Source organism: Taudactylus pleione, unplaced genomic scaffold, assembly GCF_031769625.1.
Source record: "Taudactylus pleione unplaced genomic scaffold, aTauple2 ptg000155l, whole genome shotgun sequence".
Taxonomy (NCBI): Eukaryota; Metazoa; Chordata; class Amphibia; order Anura; family Myobatrachidae; genus Taudactylus; species Taudactylus pleione.
In genome coordinates this window covers 8108538-8134420 of record NW_028284557.1, presented here as the reverse complement: position 1 = coordinate 8134420, position 25883 = coordinate 8108538, and the positions used below count along the sequence as shown (strand labels likewise).

The 25883-nt window shown below is 44.3% G+C and overlaps 1 protein-coding gene across 1 annotated transcript in view; it reads right to left on the bottom strand.

Annotated features, from left to right (window-relative positions):
- The window catches only part of RAPGEFL1 (Rap guanine nucleotide exchange factor like 1), an 86175-nt gene that overhangs the window by 4841 nt on the left and 55451 nt on the right, over positions 1–25883 (bottom strand). The window contains exons 9-14 of the mRNA XM_088474641.1: positions 23992–24170; positions 21590–21680; positions 18359–18409; positions 17921–18008; positions 17153–17217; positions 2211–2265 (exon numbers count right to left, since the gene is read on the bottom strand). Of these exons, the coding sequence (XP_088330767.1) occupies positions 2211–2265; positions 17153–17217; positions 17921–18008; positions 18359–18409; positions 21590–21680; positions 23992–24170 (529 nt within the window). The remainder of the gene's footprint in view (positions 1–2210; positions 2266–17152; positions 17218–17920; positions 18009–18358; positions 18410–21589; positions 21681–23991; positions 24171–25883) is intronic.

Here is a 25883-nt window from a genome sequence, read left to right as displayed (position 1 = left end):
CACCCCAGGTGGTGCCTGAACCTAACGTCCCCTGCCTGGAGCCTAACACTAATCTCCACCCTCCCGCAGTCTAATGCTAACACCCCCCCGGGGTGCGTAAACCTAAGTCCCCCCCCTTCAACGGCTGATACTCACCTTTCCGAGGTGTCCTTACGATCGGGATGCCGTCTGCTGAGATCCCGACGTCAGCATCCTAAGTCATGTCGGGATTTTGGCGCCGATGTTGTCTCGGCGTTCGGGATTCCGATGCCGGGGTTCTTTCAGACGGCATCCCGCTTGTCAGGATGCTCACCGCATCCCCATGAGACAAGTAGGAAAATGAATGCATTTAAGTGCAAAATCAGTTTCTACCACATGATGGAGCCACAACTAAAGTTGCACTTAGTAAATTATTTTCTGTGCATGAATATGCAGCCTTGGATTTGGACTTGTGTGACTTATACCACATTCAGACAGAAAATGGCAAAAAACTCGACTTTTAACCGGCATGCAAAGCTAAACAACCCGGGATTTTTTCCTGTGTGAAAGGGTCATCCCGGGACTAATTCCCGGGTCTCCGACCCTGCAAAAAAACAGGGTCGGAGACCCTGGAATTTAGTCCCGGGATGACCCTTTCACACAGGGAAAAATCCTGGGTTGTTTAGTAAATTACCCGGTAATTTCATTTTCAGTTTGAAAGGGGTATAGGTGGCACACACAATGAATATCAAGGTGTTGCCTGCTCTCTAGTCTAGATGTGTCCTCATACACCTAGCCTCAATAAGCCATGCAGTGCAAGATGCCTGACGTGAGAGAGCCTCCAAGTCCTGTCGACTCTGCATGCACTAGGTGTCTTTTTCGAACGAAAATGCATCTTAGTCACAATGCAATGCGACAGAGACGCAACAGGAGACTGATTAATTTCGTATGTGACACTTGTATATCTGTGTGTGACTGAGTCTGTATACGAAGCACAACGGAACTTTGGACGGGAAAAAGCCACGGTTATTGCATTGTAGCGCCTCGTATCAGACTCAGGGCCTAATTCCGCAAGGTGAGAGAACGCATGCACTCGGCCGCTGCTAATCAATGCATACGCACGGCAACCGCAGCATAAGATGCAGACGCCCAGCACTACACAATGCCGCCGACTTCCCTTTTCTCAAAGCCTGAGTAGTCCGCAAGACAGTGGAAACATCGGTAACACCGAGAACCATCAAAACCATACGCACAATAGAGGCTGACCTGATGTCGTGCAGGATTTTGGCCACTTCCTGCATGCATCGAGTCGTCGGGTTGCGTATGCCGCCGCACTGCCTTAATTATGCCTGCCCTTCTAACGGCGTCCCAATGCACAGGCACGCCTGCGTTCGCCCAACCATCCACAAACGGCACTTCCTGTCAATCAATATCGGAAAAGTCTGCGTACACACTGCGCGTAGTCTGCGTACCCTTACCCGATCGCACTGGCTAGTTCGCGCACGCGCAGTGCGATGCATGTGCAGTGCGATAACATCGGCCGAGTACGTGCGTTCTCTCACTTGCGTTCCTTGCTGAATCAGGCCCTCAGTCACACACAGATATACAAGTGTTGCATAACAAATTAATCAGTGCAGTCTCGTAGTGCATCTTAGTCACTTCGCATTGCGAATAAAAGGCATTTTCTGGCGAAAAAGACGCTCGGCAGGGCACCTATACTATAATGTTAGATACAAATTTAGTAAATTATTTCTATTCAAATATAACTTAGAAAATTAAGTATTTATGCAACTAATATTAAAATCTAATTAATAAGTACCTGCACTAGGGGGTAGATTTACTAAAGCTTCTAAAAATTAAACATGATATTGTCCTCCATAAACACCAACCAGATTCTGTCTATAATTTCTCTATTGCATCCTACACAATGATAGACAGAATCTGATTGGTTGTTATTGGCAACACCACCACTTGTCTGTTTAAAAGTTTTAGTAAATCTACCCCTAGGAGTCACAATGACATGTTAGTGCAGTGCAAGGGCTCCATTCGCCCATCTACTACATCATTATGACCATTTCTACTTGCCAAGACAGTGGCTGTGGTGTTGTGAAAAACTATTGTAGAGTAGCACTCAGGTAAAACACACATAGTGCTCACACTTCCATCACAGCAGAAGTTTATGTGCACACAACTAAACACAAAAGAATTGCACGGCACCTGCACATTGAACATAACCATAACTATGTACTTACTCATTTGGCTGCTCCGGTATTTCCGCACAGTCCTCACTTTCTCTGCTATAGCATGCTGTGAACAGAAAGAGGTTACTTTTACTATCGTCCAATCTATGACCTCCTTTATACCCCCCTACACACACATACACACAACTACCACATCACACCCCTTTATCCATATTGCCTTCTCACTACTCCACTCAAACTTCTAATTACCATACATAAACTTTTTTACTTCTAACTCTCTATCCTTCTGCTTCTAACTGCAAGACCAATACCTTTTCGAGCTACACCAGCTTTGTGGAATATCCTCCCTTGTACAACAAGACTTTGCCGTAACTAAAAAACTGTGGCAAGGCATTTGGCAAGTCCATTAAAATGAAAGGTTAAACCTGCCAGCCACTCGTAAACATATTATGGTAAAAATGTATTACTCCTTTATGTTACAATTACAATGTTTAAAAGAGTTACCAGGTGGTTTCCATAGTTATACATTTATTACTATATTTATACAGTGTGCTAAATGGAGTATACCTTTGTAAATCACAGCACTATGAGGTTGGGGATTCGGGTTGGGACCTCTTGGGCAAGCTATATGTGCTGGAGTGTGAGTAAAGCTGAAGGGGCCTAATAATGCTACTCTTCGTGCAGGCCACTGGTACCGTACTAGCAGTGGGAGAATGATGCTGTAGTGGAAATAAGAACAGATACTGAGATCAGATGCAGGCTAGCCCGTGGCTCTAGCACGTTAGCAGGATCTGCCAATAGCTGGCGAATAGGCAAGTGCAGGTTTACAGGCACACACTGGAGCTGTATGCTTGGATATCTGAAACAGACTGCAGATTATACTGGAACTGGGTGCTAGGTTTGTATATGCCGGGGCGCGAATAACTTGTACGTAATTGAATTGACCCCTTAGATCTCATTGCTCCCTATCACTAGAACTTCCCTCGGACACTACACAATAATATGAAATAATCTATGGTGAAGCTGTGATAGGCAGTATGTAAGTAAAAGAGGTCTGTCTATTTGCACACCAGGGAAGAAATGTACCACACATGCTCATAAAGGCCCTGTCCATTGGGAATCAGTATGTAATACCGCCGTCCGCATGCCCGGCAGTTCGAATCCCGGCAGCATCAGGCCAACAGAGGAAGAGATCCCGGCAGCGGCAGCCCGACAGCGCTGGAAATCCAGATCGTCCCCAAGTAAGTACTAACTAACCTAACCTACCCCCCTAACCCTCCCTTAGGGGTGCCTAACCCTAACCTCCCCCCCAAGTGCCTAACCCTAATCCCCCCTCTAAGTGCCTAAACCTAACCCCCCCTTCCCCGCTGCCTAATCCTAAATCCCCCGGGGGGGTGCCTAACCCTAACCTCCCCCTGGGGGTGCTAACCCTAACCCCCCCTTCCCCTAGCCTAACCCTAACCCTCCCGGGGGGGTGCCTAACCCTAGTCCCCCCCGAGAGCCCTAATCCTAACCTCCCCCCCGGCGGCTGTCCGCTCGCGGCGCCCGGCATCCCTTCGATTGGGATGCCGTGTGCCGGTCTCTCGGCGTAGGGGTAATGACAGGCGTCTAGATTTTAGATGCCTGTCATTTAAGCCTAGGAGTCGGGAAGCTGGCGGTCGGTATTGCGGCCACCGGCATCCTAAACGTATACCGTCCATTGGCCCAGTCAAAGCTAGTACTGATTGGTTCAGTGCTGTCTACCCCAGTGCCCTAGACTGGCCACCCTACTCAATCATCCTCTAAGATTGTTGCAGTATTTCATGTGTTTATTTAATTATTTTACTGAGGTGGATTCTGGTTTTAGCTCTATATAATGTTGCTGCTGTATTGTGCATGGGGTACATACATACAATTTGTCAACCATCAACATGTGGACAGTGTAAAGTTAACAGGAGAATGCTGTTATTTAAAGCATGTTAACTGTGTCTGCATTATAACTTTAAACATTACAGTAAAGCACCATGTTTAAAGTAATAATGCCAACAGTTAACATGCTTTAAATAACATTAGTACCACGTTGGCATTCTTCCGACATTACACTGTTGACATTTTGGCTGCAGACGGCATAACGGTAATTAATGGTCGACTTGTTAACTACATCCTTGTGCATGCTTTACTTTGGGACAGTACCAACGAGGGGTTACTGGTTTATAAGCCCTGCAGGCTGGCCAAAATGTAGGAGAACTCATCCCAAACACGCTGGTATAAAAGTAAATGGTGCTGCTCAGTGATCAGAAAGGGAATCTAGTCTATAGCCACTTTAGGGGAGAGTTGTTTAGTAGGTTCTCTGGGCAGTGAAAGCCCTTGCTTTTTATGTCATGTATTACTAGTATACAGAGGAGTTTATGTGAAAAGCGTGGATAAGTGGACCAGTGGAGAAGCTGCCCATAGCAACCAATCAGCTTTGATGTAGCATTTATCAAGAACAGTCACTAAAATAATGTTGATTGGTTGCTATGGGCAACTTCCTCATGCTTTTCACTGCTTGATACATACACCCCTGTGTGTTTTCATATCTATTTTTTTACATAAAAATAAAGCCCACTTGTACTATTCCAGTTAATATCCTAAGTGATTTCGATCTGGAAGAGGTACCGTGTACATTCAGCCAGCACAAGCTGCGTTCAGGCTTACCAACTAGTGCTGAGTGGGTAAAGAAGCTAAACATAATCCCGGTATCCTCACACAAACCTTCCTTGAAAACTCACCTCTTCAGCCAAGCTTCTCATACTCAGTAAACCATGTCGTTTTCCCTGTTTTATTTATATCCTGTTCTTCCCTAATGTCTGGCACTCACACTGCACTATCCAGCTGGACCAATATGTAATATGAGGCGCGTAACCATATATATCAAACTCATATTTTCCTATAAATTGGAGCTTAATAATACCCAGTCTTGGTTTTATTACTAGATTTGTTCTTCACTGGGAAGCTGGTGAGTATGCTGGCCTATATAAATAAATAATAGTAATAATAACAGCACACATCCAATAACTACTGAGGTTCTAATACTTCTTGTGTAAGCCATGTTTACAGGTGACAATAAGGGTCATTTACAAACAGCAAGAATTGCAGACTAGCAATTAGGGGTGAGCGGGTTCGGATTTCTGAAATCCGAACCCCCCCCGATCCGAGTCAGATCCGAGTCAGGCTCGACTTTTCCCGCCTGACTCGGATCTGAAATCGAGGCAAAACGGATCCTATATAAGGTACCCGCGTTCTCACTCAGCTGTGGACAGTGAAGAGGGAGGGTGGGAGTTAGGGCTGGCTGGGCTGTGTAGTGTAGTGTAGTGTAGAGTAGTGTTGTGCTGTGCTGTGCTGCTGCTGTCCACTACTTCAAAGTCCATTAGGGGCTGGCTGTGTTGTGCTGTGCTGCTGTTGTTAATAGGGGCTGTGTCCACTACTTCAAAGTCCATAGGGGCTGGCTGGACTGTGTTGTGCAGTCAGTTCTCCATAGGGGCTGTGTCCACTCCAAAGTCCTGTGCAGTGTCCCAGTCCTAAAGGGGTGCTGTAGTGTTGTCCAGGGGGTGCTCTGTCCATCAGGGGTGCTCCCCCCAAGTGCTAAAAAAATAATTTTTTTTCTGTGTTTGTGAATTGTGTGCGCAGTAGCCGCACGTGCATCAACAAAGTAGTGCCAAGCGTGCGCCTGTGTCATAAGTAAAGGGCCGGCTGGCTTGACCGTTAAAGGGTGCTGTAACCCCCAAAGTACACTCCAGTCCAAACCAAAAAAAAAAATATTTTCTGTGTTTGTGAATTGTGTGTGCAGTAGCCGCACGTGCATCAACAAAGTAGTGCCAAGCGTGCGCCTGTGTCATAAGTAAAGGGCCGGCTGGCATGACCGTCAAAGGGTGCTGTAACCCCCAAAGTACACTCCAAACAACAAAATATTTTTTCTGTGTTTGTGAATTGTGTGCGCAGTAGCCGCACGTGCATCAGCAAAGTAGTGCCAAGCGTGCGCCTGTGTCATAAGTAAAGGGCCGGCTGGCTTGACCGTTAAAGGGTGCTGTAACCCCCAAAGTACACTCCAGTCCAAACCAAAAAAAAAAAATATTTTCTGTGTTTGTGAATTGTGTGCGCAGTAGCCGCACGTGCATCAACAAAGTAGTGCCAAGCGTGCGCCTGTGTCATAAGTAAAGGGCCGGCTGGCTTGACCGTTAAAGGGTGCTGTAACCCCCAAAGTACACTCCAGTCCAAACCAAAAAAAAATATATTTTCTGTGTTTGTGAATTGTGTGCGCAGTAGCCGCACGTGCATCAACAAAGTAGTGCCAAGCGTGCGCCTGTGTCATAAGTAAAGGGCCGGCTGGTTTGACCGTTAAAGGGTGCTGTAACCCCCAAAGTACACTCCAGTCCAAACCAAAAAAAAAATATTTTCTGTGTTTGTGAATTGTGTGCGCAGTAGCCGCACGTGCATCAACAAAGGAGCAGCGCCAAGCGTGCGCCTGTGTCCCATAAGTAAAGAGCCGGCTGGCTCATTTCTTAAAGGGTGGTGTAACCCACAAAGTGCACTACTCTCCAGCAAAAATAAAAAAATATTTTCTGTGTTTAGCCGCACGTATATATCAAATCGATATAACATAAATGGAGGACCAAACTTTCTCCGATAAAAATAAAATAGAGAAAGATCAAGAACCACTTCCTCCTAGTGCTGAAGCTGCTGCCACTAGTCATGACATAGACGATAACATGCCATCAACGTCGTCTGCCAAGGCCGATGCCCAATGTCATAGTAGAGGGCACATACAATCCCAAATGACAAAGTTCAGGAAAATGACCTTGAAAAAAACATTTAAATCATCTGAAGAGAAACGTAAACTTGCCAATTTGCCATTTACGACACGGAGTGGCAAGGAACGGCTAAGGTCGATCCCTAGTATGTTCATGACTAGTGGTTCAGCTTCACATGACGATGGAAGCCCTCCTCCCACTAAAAAAATCAAAAGAGTTAAGCTGGCAAAAGCACAGCGAAGAACTGTGCTTTCTAAGAAGATATCACAAATCCCCAAGGAGAGTCCAAGTGTGGTGGTGGTTGCGATGCCTGACCTTCCCAGCACTGGACGGGAAGAGGTGGCTCTTTCCACCATTTGCACACCCCCTGCAAGTGCTGAAAGGAGCACCCACAGTCCACTTGCTGATATGCAAATTGAAGATGTCACTGTTGAAGTACAACAGGATGAGGATACTGGTGTAGCTGGCGCTGAGGAGGAAGTTGGCGAGGAGGATTCTGATGGTGATGTGGTTTGTTTAAATCAGGCTCCGGGGGAGCCAGTTGTTGTCCGTGGGATAAAAAAGCCCATCACGGTCATGCCTGGGCAGAAGACCAAACATTCCACCTCTTTGGTCTGGCAATATTTCTATCCAAATCCGGACAACAACTGTCTTGCCATATGTACCATATGTAAAGGTGGAATAAGTAGGGGTAGGGAAGTTAACCACCTAGGAACATCCTCCCTTATACGGCACCTGCAGCGTGTTCATAATAAGTTACTGTCAAGTTCAGAAACTTTGGCTAAGACCGTAAGCAGTCCAGGGACACCTAAATCCCGTTGTCCTGTTGTATCCAAGCGCCTGCAAACCACACCGCCAACTCCCTCCTTGTCAATTTCCTCCTTAGTCAGGATCGGAAGTAGTCCTGCAGGCCATGTCACTGGCATGACTGACTCTCCTATCCGGGATTCCTCCGGAGGATCCTGCATTGCTACGCCTCCTGCTGCCGCTGCTTCTGTTGCTGCTGCTGGGAGTCGTTCATCATCCCAGAGAGGAAGTAGGAACACCACTACTTTTACTAAACAATTGACCCTCCAACAGTCCTTAGCGAGGAGGATGAAGTACGACAGCAATCATCCTGAAGCAAAACGTATAACTGAGGCCTTGACTGCTATGTTGGTGTTAGACGTGCGTCCGGTATCCGCCATTAGTGCAGTGGGATTTAAATAATTGATGGAGGTAGTGTGTTCCCGGTTCCAAATCCCGTCTAGATTCCACTTCACTAGGCAGGCGATACCGAGACTGTACAGAAACGTCAGAAAAAGTGTCCTCAGTGTCCTGAAAAATGCCGTTGTACCCAATGTCCACTTAACCACGGACATGTGGACAAGTGGAACAGGGCAGACTAAGGACTATATGACTGTGACAGCCCACTGGGTAGATGTATCACCTTACGCAGCAACAGCAGCAGCGTCACCAGTAGCAGCATCTCAGAAACGCCAGCTCGTTCCAAGGCAGGCTACGCTGTGTATCACCGGTTTCAGTAAGAGGCACACCGCCGACAACCTCTTAGAGAAACTGAGGGAAATCATCGCCCAGTGGCTTACCCCACTTAGACTCTCCTGGGGATTTGTGATATCTGACAACGCCACCAATATTGTGCGGGCATTACATCTGGGCAAATTCCAGCACGTCCCATGTTTTGCTCACACAATAAACTTGGTGGTGCAGAATTTTCTGAAAAGCGACAGGGGCGTGCAGGAGACGCTTTGGGTGGCCCGAAAAATTTCTGGCCACTTTCGCCATTCAGCGACTGCGTGCCGAAGACTGGAGCGCCAGCAAACACTCTTGAACCTGCCCCGCCATCACCTGAAGCAAGAGGTTGTGACGCGGTGGAACTCAACCCTCTATATGCTTCAGAGGATGGAGGAGCAGCAAAAGGCCATACAAGCCTATACATCCACCTATGACATAGGCAATGGAGGGGGTATGCACCTGACTCAAGCGCAGTGGAGAATGATTTCCGTGTTGTGCAAGGTTCTCCAGCCCTTCGAACTTGCCACACGTGAAGTCAGTTCAGACACTGCCAGCTTGAGTCAGGTCATTCCCCTCATCAGGCTTTTGCAGAAGCAGCTGGAGAAAATGAAGGAGGAGCTAAGACGGAGCGATTCCGCTCGGCATGTGGGACTTGTGGATGAAGCCCTTCATTCGCTTTGCCAGGATTCCAGGGTGGTCAATCTGTTGAAATCAGACCACTACATTTTGGCCACCGTGCTCGATCCTAGGTTTAAAGCCTATGTGGTGTCTCTCTTTCCGGCTGACACAAGCCTGCAGAGGTGCAAAGACCTGCTGGTGAACACACTGTCAGCTGAAGCGGAACGTGACACGTCAACAGCTTCTTCATTTTCTCTCGCAACTGGGGCTGCCAGGAAAAAACTTAGCTATCCTAAGCAACCCGCTGGCGGTGATGCAGGGCAGGCAGGACCAAGTTTGGACATCTGGTCCGGACTGAAGGACCTGGCAACAATTTCTGACATGTCTACTGTCACTGCATATGATACTGTCACCATTGACAGAATGGTGGAGGATTACATCGGTGACAGCATCCAAGTAGGCGTGTCAGACAGTCCATACCTGTACTGGCAGGAAAAAGAGGCAATTTGGAGGCCCCTGTACAAACTGGCTCTATTTTACCTGAGTTGCCCCCCCTCCAGTGTGTACTCCGAAAGAGTGTTTAGTGCAGCCGGGAACCTTGTCAGCGAAAGGCGTAGGAGGTTGCTTCCACAGAATGTGGAGAAGATGATGTTCATCAAAATGAATTATCAGCTCTTCCAGGGAGACCAGCCTCCAGAACATACAGAGGGATCTGTGGTGGTGGATTCCAGCGGGGACGAGTTAATACTCTGTGAGGATGAGGATGTACACACTGAAGAGGGTGAGGAATCAGTTAATGAGGAGGATGAGGATGACATCTTGCCTCCGTAGAGCCAGTTTGTGCAGGGACAGATTAATTGCCAGCTTGTTTTGTGGGGGCCCAAACGAACCAATCATTTCAGCCACAGTTGTGTGGCAGACCCTGGCGCTGAAATGATTGGTTTGTTAAAGTGTGCATGTCCTGTTTATACAACATAAGGGTGGGTGGGATGGCCCAAGGACAATTCCATCTTGCACCTCTTTTTTTCTTTGCATTATGTACAGTTTGGGGCCTAGTTTTTCAAACTGCCATCCTGTCTGCCACTGCAGTATCACGCCTAGATGGGTCACATGTTTGTGCCGCCCACTCGTGTCGCTTAGCATAGTCATCCAGCTACCTCGGTGCAACCTTTTGGACATAAAAACACTATTGTGAGGTGTGAGGTGTTCAGAATAGACTGGAAATGAGTGGAAATTAAGGTTATTAAGGTTAATAATAGCATAGGAGCAGAAAAAACTACAAATTCTGTGATTTTAGCTGTTTTTATGCTTTTTTTCAAAAAAATACAGATCGAAAACACAAAACCCAGAACCCAAAACACGGAAGGGTGGTTTTGGCAAAACCAATCCAGATCCAAAACACGAAGAAAGATCCAGATCCAAAACCAAAACACGAAAAGTGGCAGGTGCACACCCCTACTAGCAATGCGTCTAGTGATCTAGGTAAAATTGGACTACAGGCCTAAATTAAATGAACAGGAGGCTGGGGTGGAAGCAAAGAAACAAGTCCCTGGGGTTTTGTATATACAGTATGTATGCGGAAGAGTAGTTGAAGCTTTGAGGCCTTGTTAGAGCTCCTACTCATCTAGACCACTACTAGAAGGATATGTATGGGTGCTTGTGAATGAAAAGATATATTACAGTTTTTTAGGAGAATAACGCATATAGTACAGGAAGCACGACAGGTATAGTCTTTTGATGATACTGTACTCAGAACTGTAATAAACAGACAGGCAGTAGATGTGACCACAGTGAAGTGCCTTTAGGAGACGATGATACTGGAGTGCTGTACAGTACTGAGAGTAGGATGTAGAATTGTAGATGAATGTACCAGCGTGTAGTGGGACACCTGCTGGAATGGGTGTGAAGTGCACAACAGCCCATATGGTAGATGCTTGAGAGGAATGTGGACTGAATGGATACGCTTATATGCAGGTAGCTGGAGATTGAGTCTGATACAGTATGCATTTGAAATTTTGAATGCAAATCAATAAAGCCTGAGTCAGATGCATTGTGTAAGCACAGATCACTAAAGACTGAGGGCCTGATTCAGCAAGGATTGCACTTGCTTATCCGCACACAAGCTGCCAATGAGAGAGAGGTCTGATCTGCCTTAACTGTGCATATGGGTCCGATGTTACTCGATGTTACCGATTTGTTTCGCTATGTTGCCCAAGTATACGGATGTGAGTAAGGGGAAATGGGCGTCGTTATATCAGGCTGCGTTCACAATACGAATGCAAATATTTACATATCACCGCTGATATTAGAAACTGCGTTGAGTGCGTATAAGCAGAATAGCGATCCTTGCTGAATCAGGCCCTGAGTCAGATGCAGAAACTGGAACAGCCACTGCAACCAGGAGCTAGGAGACTGTTCTCAGGGTTGTTCTAGCAATGGGTTGTACATAGGATATGCCTATTGGCCGAGCAGGTCATGTGAGCGTGGCTTCTGGAATCTGGTTAGCAGATGTAGTCATGTGGGAAAATCCAAGATGGCTGCATCCATGCTCCGCCACCACGGGACCGGACAAGAGAGTAAACACCAGGCACACATGCAGCAGTGCCAGTGCAGTGTGAATAGCTCTTTTGTCACCCTTGTATGTACTCATGTTGTGTTGTTATATATGCTATGTTTACTTTATCATTCCCTGTGCTGCAGGTTTTGTAGCATCTTACTAAAAAACAATGATCATGATGTCTGGTCAATGTATGCCTGGAAATGTGCCTTACTATAAAAGTGCACATAAAAGATGCAACACACATTCTGTGGGGAGAAGTAGGCTATGCATCCTCCTGCAAAGCTGCAAACAGTCCTGTAAATTCTTCTGCCTTCTCTCATTTAAATAATCTCATTCCGCTAAATGAAATCTTTTATTGCATGTTGACGCATCATGCACCAAATCCAAACTCTGTAAGTAATGTCACCAACTGATCGAAGGTAAGCCGGGTGTCGGGCGCGGACAGCCACGGGGGGAGAGGAAGGGTTAGGTTTAGGGTTCCCGGGGGCGACTTAGGGTTAGGCACCCCCCCGGAAGGTTAGGTTTAGGCTAGGGGAAGGGGGGGTTAGGCTAAGGCATCCCCGGGGGGGAGTTTAGGGTTAGGCACCCCCCCGGGGGACTTAGGTTTAGGCAGCAGGGAAGGGGGGGTTAGGTTTAGGCACTAAGAGGGGGGATTAGGGTTAGGCACTTGGGGGGGAGGTTAGGGTTAGGGGGTAGAATTAGGTTAGTTTATACGTACCTGAGGACGATCGGGATTTCCTCCTCTGCCGGTATGCCGCCGTCTGGATTAGGGATATGCGGCCGGCGGTAAATCCTATGTATTCCCTAATCTACACTGAATCAGCATTGCACATTGGCCAGGGCCGGATTAAGGCTTGTGGGGGCACTGGGACAACTAAGTTGTGGGGGCCCACACCAAGCCACTCGGAGCCTCGGCAGGGTCACACCAACCCTATGTGGGCAGGGGCAAACGCAGGATTTTCGGGTTCTATATATATATATTATATATGAGAAGACCCCTGTACCCCAGGGACCAGGCGGCACCCAGCGGACTTCCAAAGTGACAAACAGATTTTAATCCATAGATCGACGTTTCAAGACCTACACGGTCTTTTCATCAGGATATACATTACATTATATATATATATGTATATGTGTGTGTTAAACATGCATAAACACACACATATATATATAGCAAACATGTTGATTTTACATACACACTAACACACATATACAGTGTACACACAAACACATACAGTCAGGTGCATAAATATTGGGACATTGACAGAATTTTCATATTTTGGCCTCTATTCACCACCACAATGGCTTTGAAATGAAACAAACAAGATGTGCTTTAACTGCAGACTTTCAGATTTAATTTGAGGATAATTACATCCAAATCAGGTGAACAGTGTAGGAATTACATCGGTTTCTATATGTGCCTCCCACTTTTTAAGGGGCCAAAAGTAATGGGATTATCAACTCAAAAGCTATTTCATGGACAGGTGTGGGCTATTCCCTCGTTATTTCATTATCAATTAAGCAGGTAAAAGGTCTGGAGTTGATTCTAGGTGTGATATTTGCATTTGGAATCAGTTGCTGTCGACTCTCAAAATGAGATCCAAAGAGCTGTCACTATCAGTGAAGCGAGCCATCATTAGGCTGAAAAATCAAAACAAACCCATCAGAGAGATAGCAAAAACATTAAGGCCCTCATTCAGAGCCGTTCGCTATTTGCGGTTGTTCGTTCAAAAACAAGGGGTGGCTATTCAAATGATCCGTTCGCACATTGCAGTCTGTTCACACCTCTAAGTCTGAATGAGCGAGCAAAACATACACTCGTTTATTTGATAAAAACGCCCCCTGGCCGCTCGCACCATACGTCATGTCCGCTATTTATTAGATTAATCGAGTACATCGAACAGTGTCTGAACTGCTCGCTATTCTTGTGGTTGGTTTTTTCAACCGCTATTTTGCGAGCAGTTCTGAGTTAAGAAAAACCAAGTGACGTGGTCAATGACGCTGCTGTATTAATTATGCACTCCCTTAAAACGCCCGTTTTGACCTTTAAGCACGCCTGCGTTCGAATTCCACTCCCCCGTTTTCAAGCACCTTCCCCTGTTACCACCCACATACGCCTCATTCTGTCACTCAAAATAGCAGGCACTCGCTATATAGCGTACAAACGATTTTCGGCCGCACTGACTGGTTCGCGCATGCGTACTAAAAACCGTACGCATGCGCAGATGTGCGAACATCGCTCGGAACGAGCGTACTGCCGCTAGCAAGCGGCTCTGAATGAGGGCCTAAGTGTGGAAAGAAAGAACGCACCGGAGAGCTCAGCAACACCAAAAGACCCGGAAGACCACGGAAAACAACTGTGGTGGGTGACAGAAGAATTACTTCCCTGGTGAAGAAAAACCCCTTCACAACAGTTGGCCCAATCAAGAACACTCTCCAGGAGGAAGGTGTATATGTGTCAAAGTCAACAATCTAGAGAAGACTTCACAAGAGTGAATATAGAGGGTTCACCACAAGATGTAAACCATTGGTGAGCCTCAAAAACAGGAAGACCAGATTAGAGTTTGCCAAACAACATCTAAAAAAGCCATTACAGTTCTGGAACAACATCCTATGGACAGATGAGACAAAGATCAACTTGTATCAGAGTGATGGGAAGAGAAGAGTATGGTGAAGGAAAGGAACTGCTCATGATCCAAAACATACCACCTCATCAGTGAAGCATGGTGGTGGTAGTGTCATGGCGTGGGCATGTATGGCTGCCAATGGAACTGGTTCCCTTGTATTTATTGATGATGTGACTGCTGACAAAAGCAGCAGAATGAATTCTGAAGTGTTTCGGGCAATATTATATGCTCATATTCAGTCAAATGCTTCAGAACTCATTGGACGGCGCTGCACAGTGCAGATGGACAATGACCCGAAGCATACTGCAAAAGCAACCAAAGAGTTTTTTAAGGCTAAAAAGTGGAATGCTATGCAATGGCCAAGTCAATCCCCTGACCTGAATCCGATTGAGCATGCATTTCACTTATGAAGACAAAACTGAAGGGAAAATGCCCCAAGAACAAGCAGGAACTGAAGACATTTGCAGTAGAGGCCTGGCAGAGCATCACCAGGGATGAAGCCCAGCGTCTGGTGATGTCTATGCGTTCCAGACTTCAGGCTGTAATTGCCTGCAAAGGATTTGCAACAAAGTATTAAAAAGTGAAAGTTAGATTTAGGATTGTTTAGTTTGTCCCATTACTTTTGGCCCCTTAAAAAGTGGGAGGCACATATAGAAACCGTTGTAATTCCTACACCGTTCACCTGATTTGGATGTAATTACCCTCAAATTAAATCTGAAAGTCTCCAGTTAAAGCACATCTTGTTTGTTTCATTTCAAAGCCATTGTGGTGGTGAATAGAGGCCAAAATATGAAAATTCTGTCAATGTCCCAATATTTATGCACCTGACTGTACATACACATCCACAGTATACACACAATAATGGTGCATACACACTGTCAGATCAGACAATGATAAAGATATCCGTCTGATCTTCCTGAATGTGCTGGATGATTGTTATCAAACATCCAGCACAGCACCAACCCCCAAACGACTCGCGCTCAACGATCGCGGGTCCCTATAGTAACCTGGTCAATATCGATCAGGTTGGACTGCATGCACGGACGATGGTCGTTATCGACCATCCGTTCACGCGCATCGTCCTTTGATGGGGGTTGGAAGGGGCTAAAAAATGGACGACATAAACGATCTAACGATAAACTATATCATTTGTATCGTCCTGCTAAATCTGACCATGTGTATGCACCATAACACTTACTGTATATACAATAACACATACAGTATATATACACACACAAATATACACAATAAAACAGTACACATATACTTAAATTTTTATGCTGCAGGTTGCTGGCGAGCAGCTCACATCATTATGTCCTGCCCCCTCGAGCCTTAATGGCGCGATTCGTAGGTACTATGGAGGCGGGGGCTAGCCGTATTGGCTCCACCCCCACATTGGCCGCTGTTGGGGGGTATTTGTCCGTCGGGAGGGTTTCTCAGTATTCAGAATCCCTCCCCTGCGTGCGCTAGTGGTGGGGAAAGTTCTGTGTGCGGGGACCCCAGGACACCCGCCCCTGTCGCACAGTAAAACACTAATTTAACATTAAGGTAATTAAATACTAAAACAAGGAACAGGAAATGAGCGAAATCCACCCCTCTATCTGCTTTAAATAATCCATTCCCACAAAACACAAATGCATGGGCAAAAACCCTAATTTGCCCATCTCCTCCAAATTTAGGGCCCCATTCAGACTCAGACGCTAAGCCGCGGACGCACGCTATGGGCGATTGTCGCCCGTCTGCACATGCGTATGCATCGCAGTGTGCGAACCAGTCATTGTGATCGGGAATCGTGCGCTCTTAACACAAAGACTGAGCGCTACTTTGAGTGACAGATAGTGCAGTTTGTGGGTGGTAACAGGGGAAGGTGCATGTGAACGGGGAAGTGTTGTTGCGAATGCAGGCATGTCTGGTCATCAAAACTGCGTTTTATGGGTTTGCATAATTAGTATGGAGGCGTCATTGTACACGTCACTTGGTTACATTTCAGCCTGCAGTGATCGCAGTGCTTGCGGCGGGGTAAGGTCTACCTCCAGCGCTGCGTGCTGCTCCGATGGCTCTCGATGGTTATGATTAATCATACAGTTCCTGGAGATGACGTGTGTTGTTAAGAAATAAAAGTGGGCATCTTTATACCGGCGTGTGCGCTCATTCTGCCGTCGCACTCTAAAACATTGAGGACGTCCTTACACCAGACAGTGCGATCGCGGAATTTGCATACCCCGGCCCTTTTGGCAGCGAGAGAGCGCAGCTTAGCGTCCGGGTCTGAATCGACCCCTTAGTCCTACAAATCCGTAGGATTCCATTTAAAGCCAAACTCAATTTGCTTTTGCTCTACAGTTCTCCGATTTTGCATTGTATAATATGACTCTGGGCCTGATTCAGCAAGGATCACAATTGCAAAGCTGCACGCAGGCTACAGATATATGATGTATGCACGCAGGCAGCTTTGCAATGTGATCCTTGCAATCATGCAAATGCAGCAAGAGGTCGCAGTGCTGAGATCACCATCGCGACCATCGGTGTCGATGGTCGTGATGGTGGACAGCACCGGGCGGCCGGCCGGCCAGCTGAGGCATTCAGGCAGAGGCATTCAAGGGCTAGCGTGTGTGTTAGCAGGACCCATTCTGCACACTTGCAGAATGGGTCCTGCGCATGCGCAGATTCCCGATAAGCGGGAATCTGCGTTCAGTAGTGCACTTGCGTGCACTGGTGAATTAGCCCCTCTGTTTAAATATGTAAAATTTCTCTGCTTCATTCCTACATTCCTCATTTACCTCAGCCAGACATAACACTGACCACAGAAGACCTAGGACCAGGCCTACACTCATGATGATTGTTGTCACAATATTGCTCAGTTAATAAAACAGGATTGAAATTCGGATTATTAGGCTCAAGGCTCACCATTTTCTCCACATTCACAAGTCCATCGATAAATGTTTTGCTGCCTTCGTGTAAAAATGTGAGATCTGAGAAGAAGAGAAAGGGGAGTGATGAAGAGGAGTCTCTGGGAACCATAGACAATAATGATTAGAAGAGGAAGACATGGTAGAATGGAATACATATTGAAGAGACATAGGACCTCATTCAGACCCGGGTCGATGCTTGCGCGAGACCCGGATAGCGGCGGGCAAGCCGTCGCTCCGGGTCTCGTACCAAAGGGGGCGTGCTGTCGATGGTGAGTGACAGCATGCCCCCTTTGGTGGGCGTGACAGGGGCGTGGCTGCCCAGACGGAGGGAACGCCTACCGTCTGGGGCCGGCCCCACTGACATCACAAGTGATGTCAGTGGGAGTGCTCTCGGCTCTGATAGAGCCGAAAGCACTCCAGGGTTTGCGGCAACAAGACCCTACCACAAGGGTCTCGTCGTAAGCCCGATGGTCTTGACCATCGCGACCATCTTCCTGGCCGCTCGCTATAGCTGTGGGTGGTCACTCACAACTATACGAGCGGCCAGGAGGCCGCTCTAAAAATTAAGAAGGACGGCCCTGATTCAGAGCGAGCGCTCTGTCAGAGCGTCCGGCTCTGAATCAGGGCCATAGAGCACTGAGAGATCAGAAGGCTAGGAGAACATACAAGAAAGAATCCTAACAAATATCTAAAAATAGTTTTCTCAGGAACTGAAAGTACAAGGTAAGGGTATGACTAATCTGTGCCACTTGTGCATTCTTACCTTTCAAGATGAGAGGGATAAATGGGATTACTGGGGGGCGCATGCGGGTCACCATTTCACGATATGACTTGTGATTCCTACATGGATCCTAAGGATAGAGGATAAGGACATTATTGTAATCCAACAAAGCAAATTCATCCTATGTGTGGCTAAAATTTAACATTACAGTTCTCAGTTGCTTCGCCTAGCATTGTATATGCCAAATAAAACACAAAATAAGTAATAATCATTTACAGATTTTCTGTTTAAGCAGTATGGGGAGGAACGTGTACAGAAGGAGCGCAGCAACACTGCAAGTGGGCAGAACTATTGGTCTAATAGTCATGCCTAGAGACGGATCATTTGTACACCTAATGAGTGTTTTACGTTTGGCAAAATATGGTTAAAGTACCCACAATTAATTACAGATAATAAGTTCCAATGTGGTCAGAAACTCACCGTTAAATTTTCAAATTTTCTAAACAGATTCTTAAACTTTCCAGGTAATTTCTATAAAAGAAACCAGAGGAAAATATTAACAGGAGACATTTGTGATCAGTTTTTAGCATGGCAAACCATTAGGGTTCATACATTGCATGCACTATTATATTCATTATATATTGCTATTGATCACTATGAGTACTGCGGAAGCCAATCCCAAGATCCCGTTTTTTTTTGAGACCTATAAATATCCAGGATTATAATAATTAAATCCCAGGTATTAAAAGATTCAAAACAAGGTGGAGTGGGCTGGGGGCAGTGGGATAATACTTACCTTCTTGGTTTCATTCGCATTATCTTATCCTCTCAGGCTCTCCCAGTTGCCCGTAGAATAGATTTAGTCCCATGATGTAGTTGCTCCGAGTCACTAATAGGCTCGGAGCGCACTGTGTGGTGGCATCACTCTGCTGCGCACTCCCAGCAAATCAGTGACTGAGAGCAGCCTTATCTTAGTACTCCAGCTCTTCTGCAGCTGAGCCTGGGAGAGGACCGGACAATGCGCCCATCCACAATAGAAGACCCCTCTGACCACCACTGTGTGAGTAAGGTAAGTAAGGTAAGTGAAAGGGGAGGGGGGAGGAGACAGAGGGATGCCAGGGGGGTGAAGAAGGAAATCGGATGGCGGGGGGGTGGTGGAATTTTTTTGCGGAATTCAGCTTCCCTAGTCAGTACTCACTGTGCAAATGTCATAGACCAAAAGAGAACTAACAAACGGTGTTCACTGTTCATGCTGATTTGGAAAATGTACTTGTTCATCATAGTGATCAACAGATCTATACTTTAAGGACTGCTAGTGGCTAATGTATTGGGAACTCAGTATACAGCAAGGCACTGATGAAGCCTTAGTCCACTGGTGTGCAATTTTCCCATATGACTGGAGACATATGTAATAAATACAAGACTGCTAGCTAAAGCCCATAAAGTGACCTATTTATCAGTAGGGAGCCCGTCCCTGCAATGTGCTCAGTGAAGAGTGGATTGGGGAGGGGTTGCTGATGTTGTCAGAAGTGGAATGAAAGTGATATCTGCTGCGATCTGGAGGGATACTCAATATACAGCGGGTAAAATAAGTATTGAACACATCAGCATTTTTCTCAGTAAATATATTTGTAATGGGGCTATTGTAATGAAATTTTCACCAAATGTCAGCAACAACCCATGCAATCTACACATGCAAAGAAATCAAACCATATATGTCCATAAATTAAGTTATGTGTAATAATGTGAAATGACACAGGGAAAAAGTATTGAACACGCTTACTGGAATTTATTTAATACTTTATTCAAAAGCCTTTGTTGGTAATGACAGCTTCAAGACGCCTCCTGTATGGAGAAACTAGTCGCATGCATTGCTCAGGTGTAATTTTGGCCCATACTTCCACACAGACAGTCTTCAAATCTTGAAGGTTCCATGGGCCTCTTCTATGAACTCTGATCTTTAGTTCTTTTCATAGATTGACAATTGGATTCAAGTCAGGTGATTGGCTGGGCAATTCTAGCAGCTTTATTTTCTACATTTTATTTTTTAATTCTTTCTCTGAAAACAATTGAGAGTGTCCTTGGCTGTGTGTTTGGGATCTTTGTCTTGCTGAAATGTCCACCTTTCATCTTCAGCATCCTGGTAGATGGCAGCAGATTTTTATGAAGAATGTCTAGGTACATTTTTCCATTCACCCTTCCTTCAATAATATGAAGTATGCCAGTACTGTATGCTGAAAAACAGCCCCACACCATGATGTTCCCACCTCCATACTTCACTGTAGGTATGGTGTTTTTGGGGTGATGTGCAGTGCCATTTCTCCTCCAAACATGGTGTGTATTATGGCATCCAAAAAGTTAAATTTTGCTCTCATCTGACCAGACTATATTCTCCCAGTATTTCACAGGTTTGTTCAAATGTTGTGCAGCAAACTTTAAACAAGCTTCAACATGCTTTTTCTTCAACAATGGAGTCTTGCGTGGTGAGCGTGCATACAGGCCATGGCAGGTGAGTGCATTACTTATTGTTTTCTTTGAAACAATTGTACCTGCTAATTCCAGGTCTTTCTGAAGCTCTCCACAAGTGGTCCTTGGCTAACTTGGACAACTCTTCTGATAATTCTTTTCACTCCTCTGTCAGAAATCTTGCGAGGAGCACCTGGTCGTGGCCGGTTTATGGTGAAATGATGTTCTTTCCACTTCCGGATTATGGCCCCAACAGTGCTCACTGGAACATTCAGAAGTTTAGAAGCACTAAAGGTCTTGAGAGAGCTCTTTGCTATTACCCATCATGTAATGTTTCTTGTGTGACACCTTGGTAATGAGACACCTTTTTATAGGACATCAGTTGAGACTGAACCAACTTATATTAATTTGCAAGGGGCAGGATTGCTTTCTAATTACTGATAGAATTCAGCTGGTGTCTTGGCTTTCCATGCCTTTTTGCACTTAATAATAATAATAATAATAATAATAATAATAATAATAATAATAATATTATCATCATTTATCCCTTTCTTCATGTGTTCAAAACTTTTTCTATGTGTCGTTTCACATTATTACACATAACTTAATTTATGTTCATCTATGGTTTGATTTCTTTGCATGTGTGGATTGCATGGGTTGTTGCTGCCATTTGGAGACAATTTCATTACAATAGCCCCATTATAAATATATTTACTGAGAAAAATGTTGATGTGTTCAATACTTATTTTACCCGCTGTATATTAAGTATCCCTCCAGATGTATTATGGAGGGATCGCAGCAGATATCACTTTCATTCCACTTCTGACATCAGCAACCCCTCCCCAATCCGCTAAAGCGGGTTTTTCACTGAGCACATTGTAGGGATGGGCTCCCTAAGGGTGCTATTTCATACAATTCTGAACTATTATAACAACCTCAATGCGATCAAGGGCGCCAATATCGTACCCAGATTTCCATTGCAAATGCGATTATTGGTAACTGGGCCCCTAAATTATGCAACAGATTCAATTAGGAGCCACAAATAAAAAGTCATGTATGATCACATCTGTTGGATGGGCATGATTTAGCCCTTTCCTGTGCTACTATTATTTATATGCTATGATGTCTGTATTAATATATGTTTCTTAACAATTATGTCTCTATCTGTGTGTTATTTATTTGTATCTAGTAATGTAGTAATTTGGCTAAGCGAATGAGTGAAAATTTGTACATGGCATGTCTTACCTCCCAGGTAATACGAAGACGGCTTACAGCACCATTGTCTAAGCCCATCACTATTGCAAAGAAGGATAAGAGGTCCTGGTTCTGTTTACAACTGTGGAGAGTTGAGATTATGAAGAAGTAGTGTTCAGGAAAGGTGCAAAGAAGTATGATGATATAGTGACCAGTGAAGAGAAATTAGAATGGAGGGAAAATTAAGGGAAGGTCATGTTCATAAAGAGTGGAAAACATTAAGATATGGTGATCAGTGAGGTGAGGCAGGGGGCAGGGCAGAGTATGTGTGGAGGTTGGGGTTGGGTGACAGGTGTGTGCGTACAGGGTAGGATGAAGACAGTACGGGAAAGCAGAGGGATGTTTGGAAGCGTGACATGTGCAGAGAAAACAAAGAAGAAAATGTGAGGGGAGAGAAAGATGCAATGAGTTGAATTGAATTAAAGAGACAGCGAGGGAAACAAAAAAAATGTAATTAAGATTAATTATTGCTTTGTGTAACAAATAAATAACACAATTTTCAGTACAAACACTGATCCACACTACAGCATACTGAGCAAATCACTGCACACCCTACAATAAATCACGGCAAAGTCTCCCAACCCTATCACATTCTATAAAAAAAGAATAAAAATAATATTACCTTTTAATATACAAATTATGTAATAAATATTTTGTAATTAAGAACACCCACAATTGTAACACAATCTAAGAATTATCATTAAAGGAGATAGATCACTCATTTTTATATCTAATCTTCAATAACATAATTTACTAACAATTTTTGTTTTACTGCTGCAATAAACCTTGTACACTCAGGCATTGGAAAATAATGCTAATCATGATAAAATCTACTTTACCCTTGCTTTTAACAAAGAGTTTGCAGTCAGCATCGAAACAGATGCATAGTAAGTTGAGTGTAGGTTCACTCGTGGTTAATGTATTGGGAACTCAGGTCCATTCACTTATATTAGATTACAGGTTTAATAGAATATAGAATGCATATTAAATGTGTCAAATAAATGTCCATGTATGTAAAGGTTGAGTCATAGTTATACAATTGTCAGCTTCTCTACCAGTAATGCTTAGCTAATTTGTAGAGAGTTGCAAAATTGTTGCACCAAAGTTATAACTCCGATTGGCTCCTATTGATCCTGATGTTCCAATTATGGCTAATTCTCTTATTCTAGGTATATCAAATGAATTATGTGAAGAAATTACGAAAATTCCAGAGGGAAAATATGCAGTTAATAACCCCCCTCCACAGGATTATTAGAGCCATGGAGATCCAGTACTCAGGACACCTGTAGAGCTGTAGACACCAGTCTCCTGTCCCTAATTTAGTCTGAATCTATCACTATTCTCACTAATCTCTAACAACTAAACTATGTTTATTCAACTTTTAACAATTTATTAATGTTCCTTTCTTTCAAATCCCAAATATGTTTGTGACTCACCAGGCCTTCTGTTACCTATTTATCCCGGTCACTATTCACTCTCTCCTAGTTTAATGCTATGACCTCATATCTTTCCTTTTTTTCATTCTCATGTTCTACTGATAGAACATTAGTTACTTCTACTTGGTTCAATAGTTTTTCTTGCTCCTAGCTCAACTTCTAATCATAAAGTATCTCACTATCCTGCTTTTTTTTCTTCTTCTTAAATTCCTTCACACTCCTTACGTGACTTAAACTTCTCTGCTACTCTGCCGGATCCAGTGGTCTTGACTGTATTATTAACATTAAACCTCCTCAGTATTTCTTGTCATCAATATATTCCATGAGGTTTTCTTATACACTACTTCCTCTTTACATAGCCTATTCGCCCCCCACCCGTCGTCTCCTTGCTCCGATATCTCAATTCATATCTCTTACTGTCATTCAATAAGGTTTCTCTCTTCCTAACATTAGTTTGCCGTAAAGTGTTATGAAGGGCTGTCTGTCTTGCTATGTACACCCAGTAGTCTTATGAACGCTAGATGTTGGCTTAAACCTGTTGTTGATTGGTACACTGTAGGGAACTTGCTTTTCCCACAAGATCTGAGGTTTGAGCTTGGGTTCTTATGTCATTATTAGGCAACACATATGTAATCACCAATTCAAACATTTTAATTGTTAGCCCACTGTAGCTCTAAATGTCAATCTCTTCAAGGTGCTGTACAGCTTGTGTACTTGACAAGCTGATAAACCTAGAGAAGCAATTGTTACTAGCAATGCTGGGGTGAATAGCTCCAAAAAATGGACTGCAGGACATTGAACCCCAACATTTCTCTAAATGTCTACCAGAAGAAAGATATCTAATTAGTATGGACTTATAATTCCAATGGGTTCTGAGGTACGGACTTATTCTGCTCTCAGCAAGACACACAATGACACATACATTTGTCCCATCTACTCTGCCCTCTACACACTCACATGGCTGCCGTTTTGATGAACTTCTTCAGGAGCTGAGTGCGTCGTGCTGGTGCCTCACACAGCAGAGTTTGCGTACTGACCCAGTGCTGTACCTCACTACACCGCTGCAGAAGCAACTCCAGATTGGCTGTCTCCCTTCGTCCTCGCTCTACATGGAACACGTAATCCACAAACTCCAGCTGTGGGAACATTGGAGCATGTGTTTTGGTCAATTAAAGTCATCAGTATGCTTCCTAAATAAAGATGCATACATCCAAAGGCATACGTTGACTCTATGCATTATACTGTATATCATTAAAATGCTAAAACACTTCACAAATATATACAGATTGCTTTCAGGAATTTACTAACAGAACAGATATCTAACGTTTGTGAGTATGTGTAGAATTTTTCTGACGCAGATCATACTTCCTGTCTGTAATACTACGTACAAACCCAGACAATTTCACCCACGTTTCGACAAACTTTATTATTTTCTAAGAGTTTAAACTATTTTAGGAACATACAATTTCTAGTGTACATACAAACAATGTGTCCTGAAGTGTCACACAGTTGATGTTTTTAAATGAATTATGTGCAAAAATGTAGGATGGATGACTTGAAGTTCATATACACTAGAAAATGTGCATGGTATCAACACGTGCAGCACATCCAATTATCCAACCCGACTGCTTTTGGAATGATAATCTGCCCTGTGTGCTGCATACACTGAGATTATGGAACCGAGCAGTAGAAATTCAGCTGATCGTCCCGATTATTGCAGTGTTATGTACATAGCTTTAGTTTGCTAAACATCATTGCAGAGAGGCTATTGTGCCTGATTACAGAGCACAGTAGCGCATAGGTGCCTGCTCAAAATGTCTCAAGACTACTGGATTAGGGAGAGACCTTCCGGACTAGGGAGATCATGCACCTCTCATGGAAGGGCACCTATCTGCAAGTGTCAATAAGCCCCACCCACCTCAATGAACACCCTGCAGAGGGCCATAATGACATCATAAAATGCTTTGCTCCGCCCACCTCTGGATCTTCTGAAAAGAGGTACAAAAAGTAGGAAAGTATCCAATAGGTTGCAATCAAGCTAAAAGTGTACCTGTCACCTGCACTTACTGTGCGCGCAGCCATTAAAAAAAAATATATTAAAAATAAAGGTCTCACTCAGAGAATCAATTGTCACTCTATATTATTTTCATACATTCAAACTATTAATTTACAAGGAACTATTGAAGCATGAGGGCGCATTTTCATGAAAATTAGTTCTGCATACAAAACCTATGACAGGCAATGAGAACAGGTTAAATAACCTGGTTCTATACACAATGCCAAACATCTTAAAGTGCCATTACACTGCAACTTGCCTCTGCAAAAATTAAATGTACGTACCATCGGTAAAATAAAACCCATTTATTAACTCAATTGCAGCCAGTAAATAAGCATTTTTCAATTATATTTATTCTGCCCTTTTAAACTCTACAGACTTTACACAGCATCCTATTAAGACCAAACTACATGGCTTTGGGTTAGTCACTTTGCTGGTAATATTTCCTTTTCCTCTTACAATGTTCCTATTTGTTATGTTAGTTAAGCAAATTATTAGTAAAGACTCATTATCCACATAACTGCTGTATAGTTCTATGCTTAGTGAGCTTTACTAACAACATGAAGGGCTCATGATGCCCTTCATGAAGGGCCCGATCTCAGATGGATGACACAGAGGGCCTGGCGTACAGATGGGAGTAATTGCACCCCAAATCGCAGGTGTAAAATGTGTTAAAAAAAAGTTGCATATGCAAGCAAGTTTGCGTGCTGGCTGGCACTAGTAGCATATGCACCCAGCTTAAGTCAGGCATACAACACATGCACAGTCACAGCAATATTTTTAACCTTTTTTT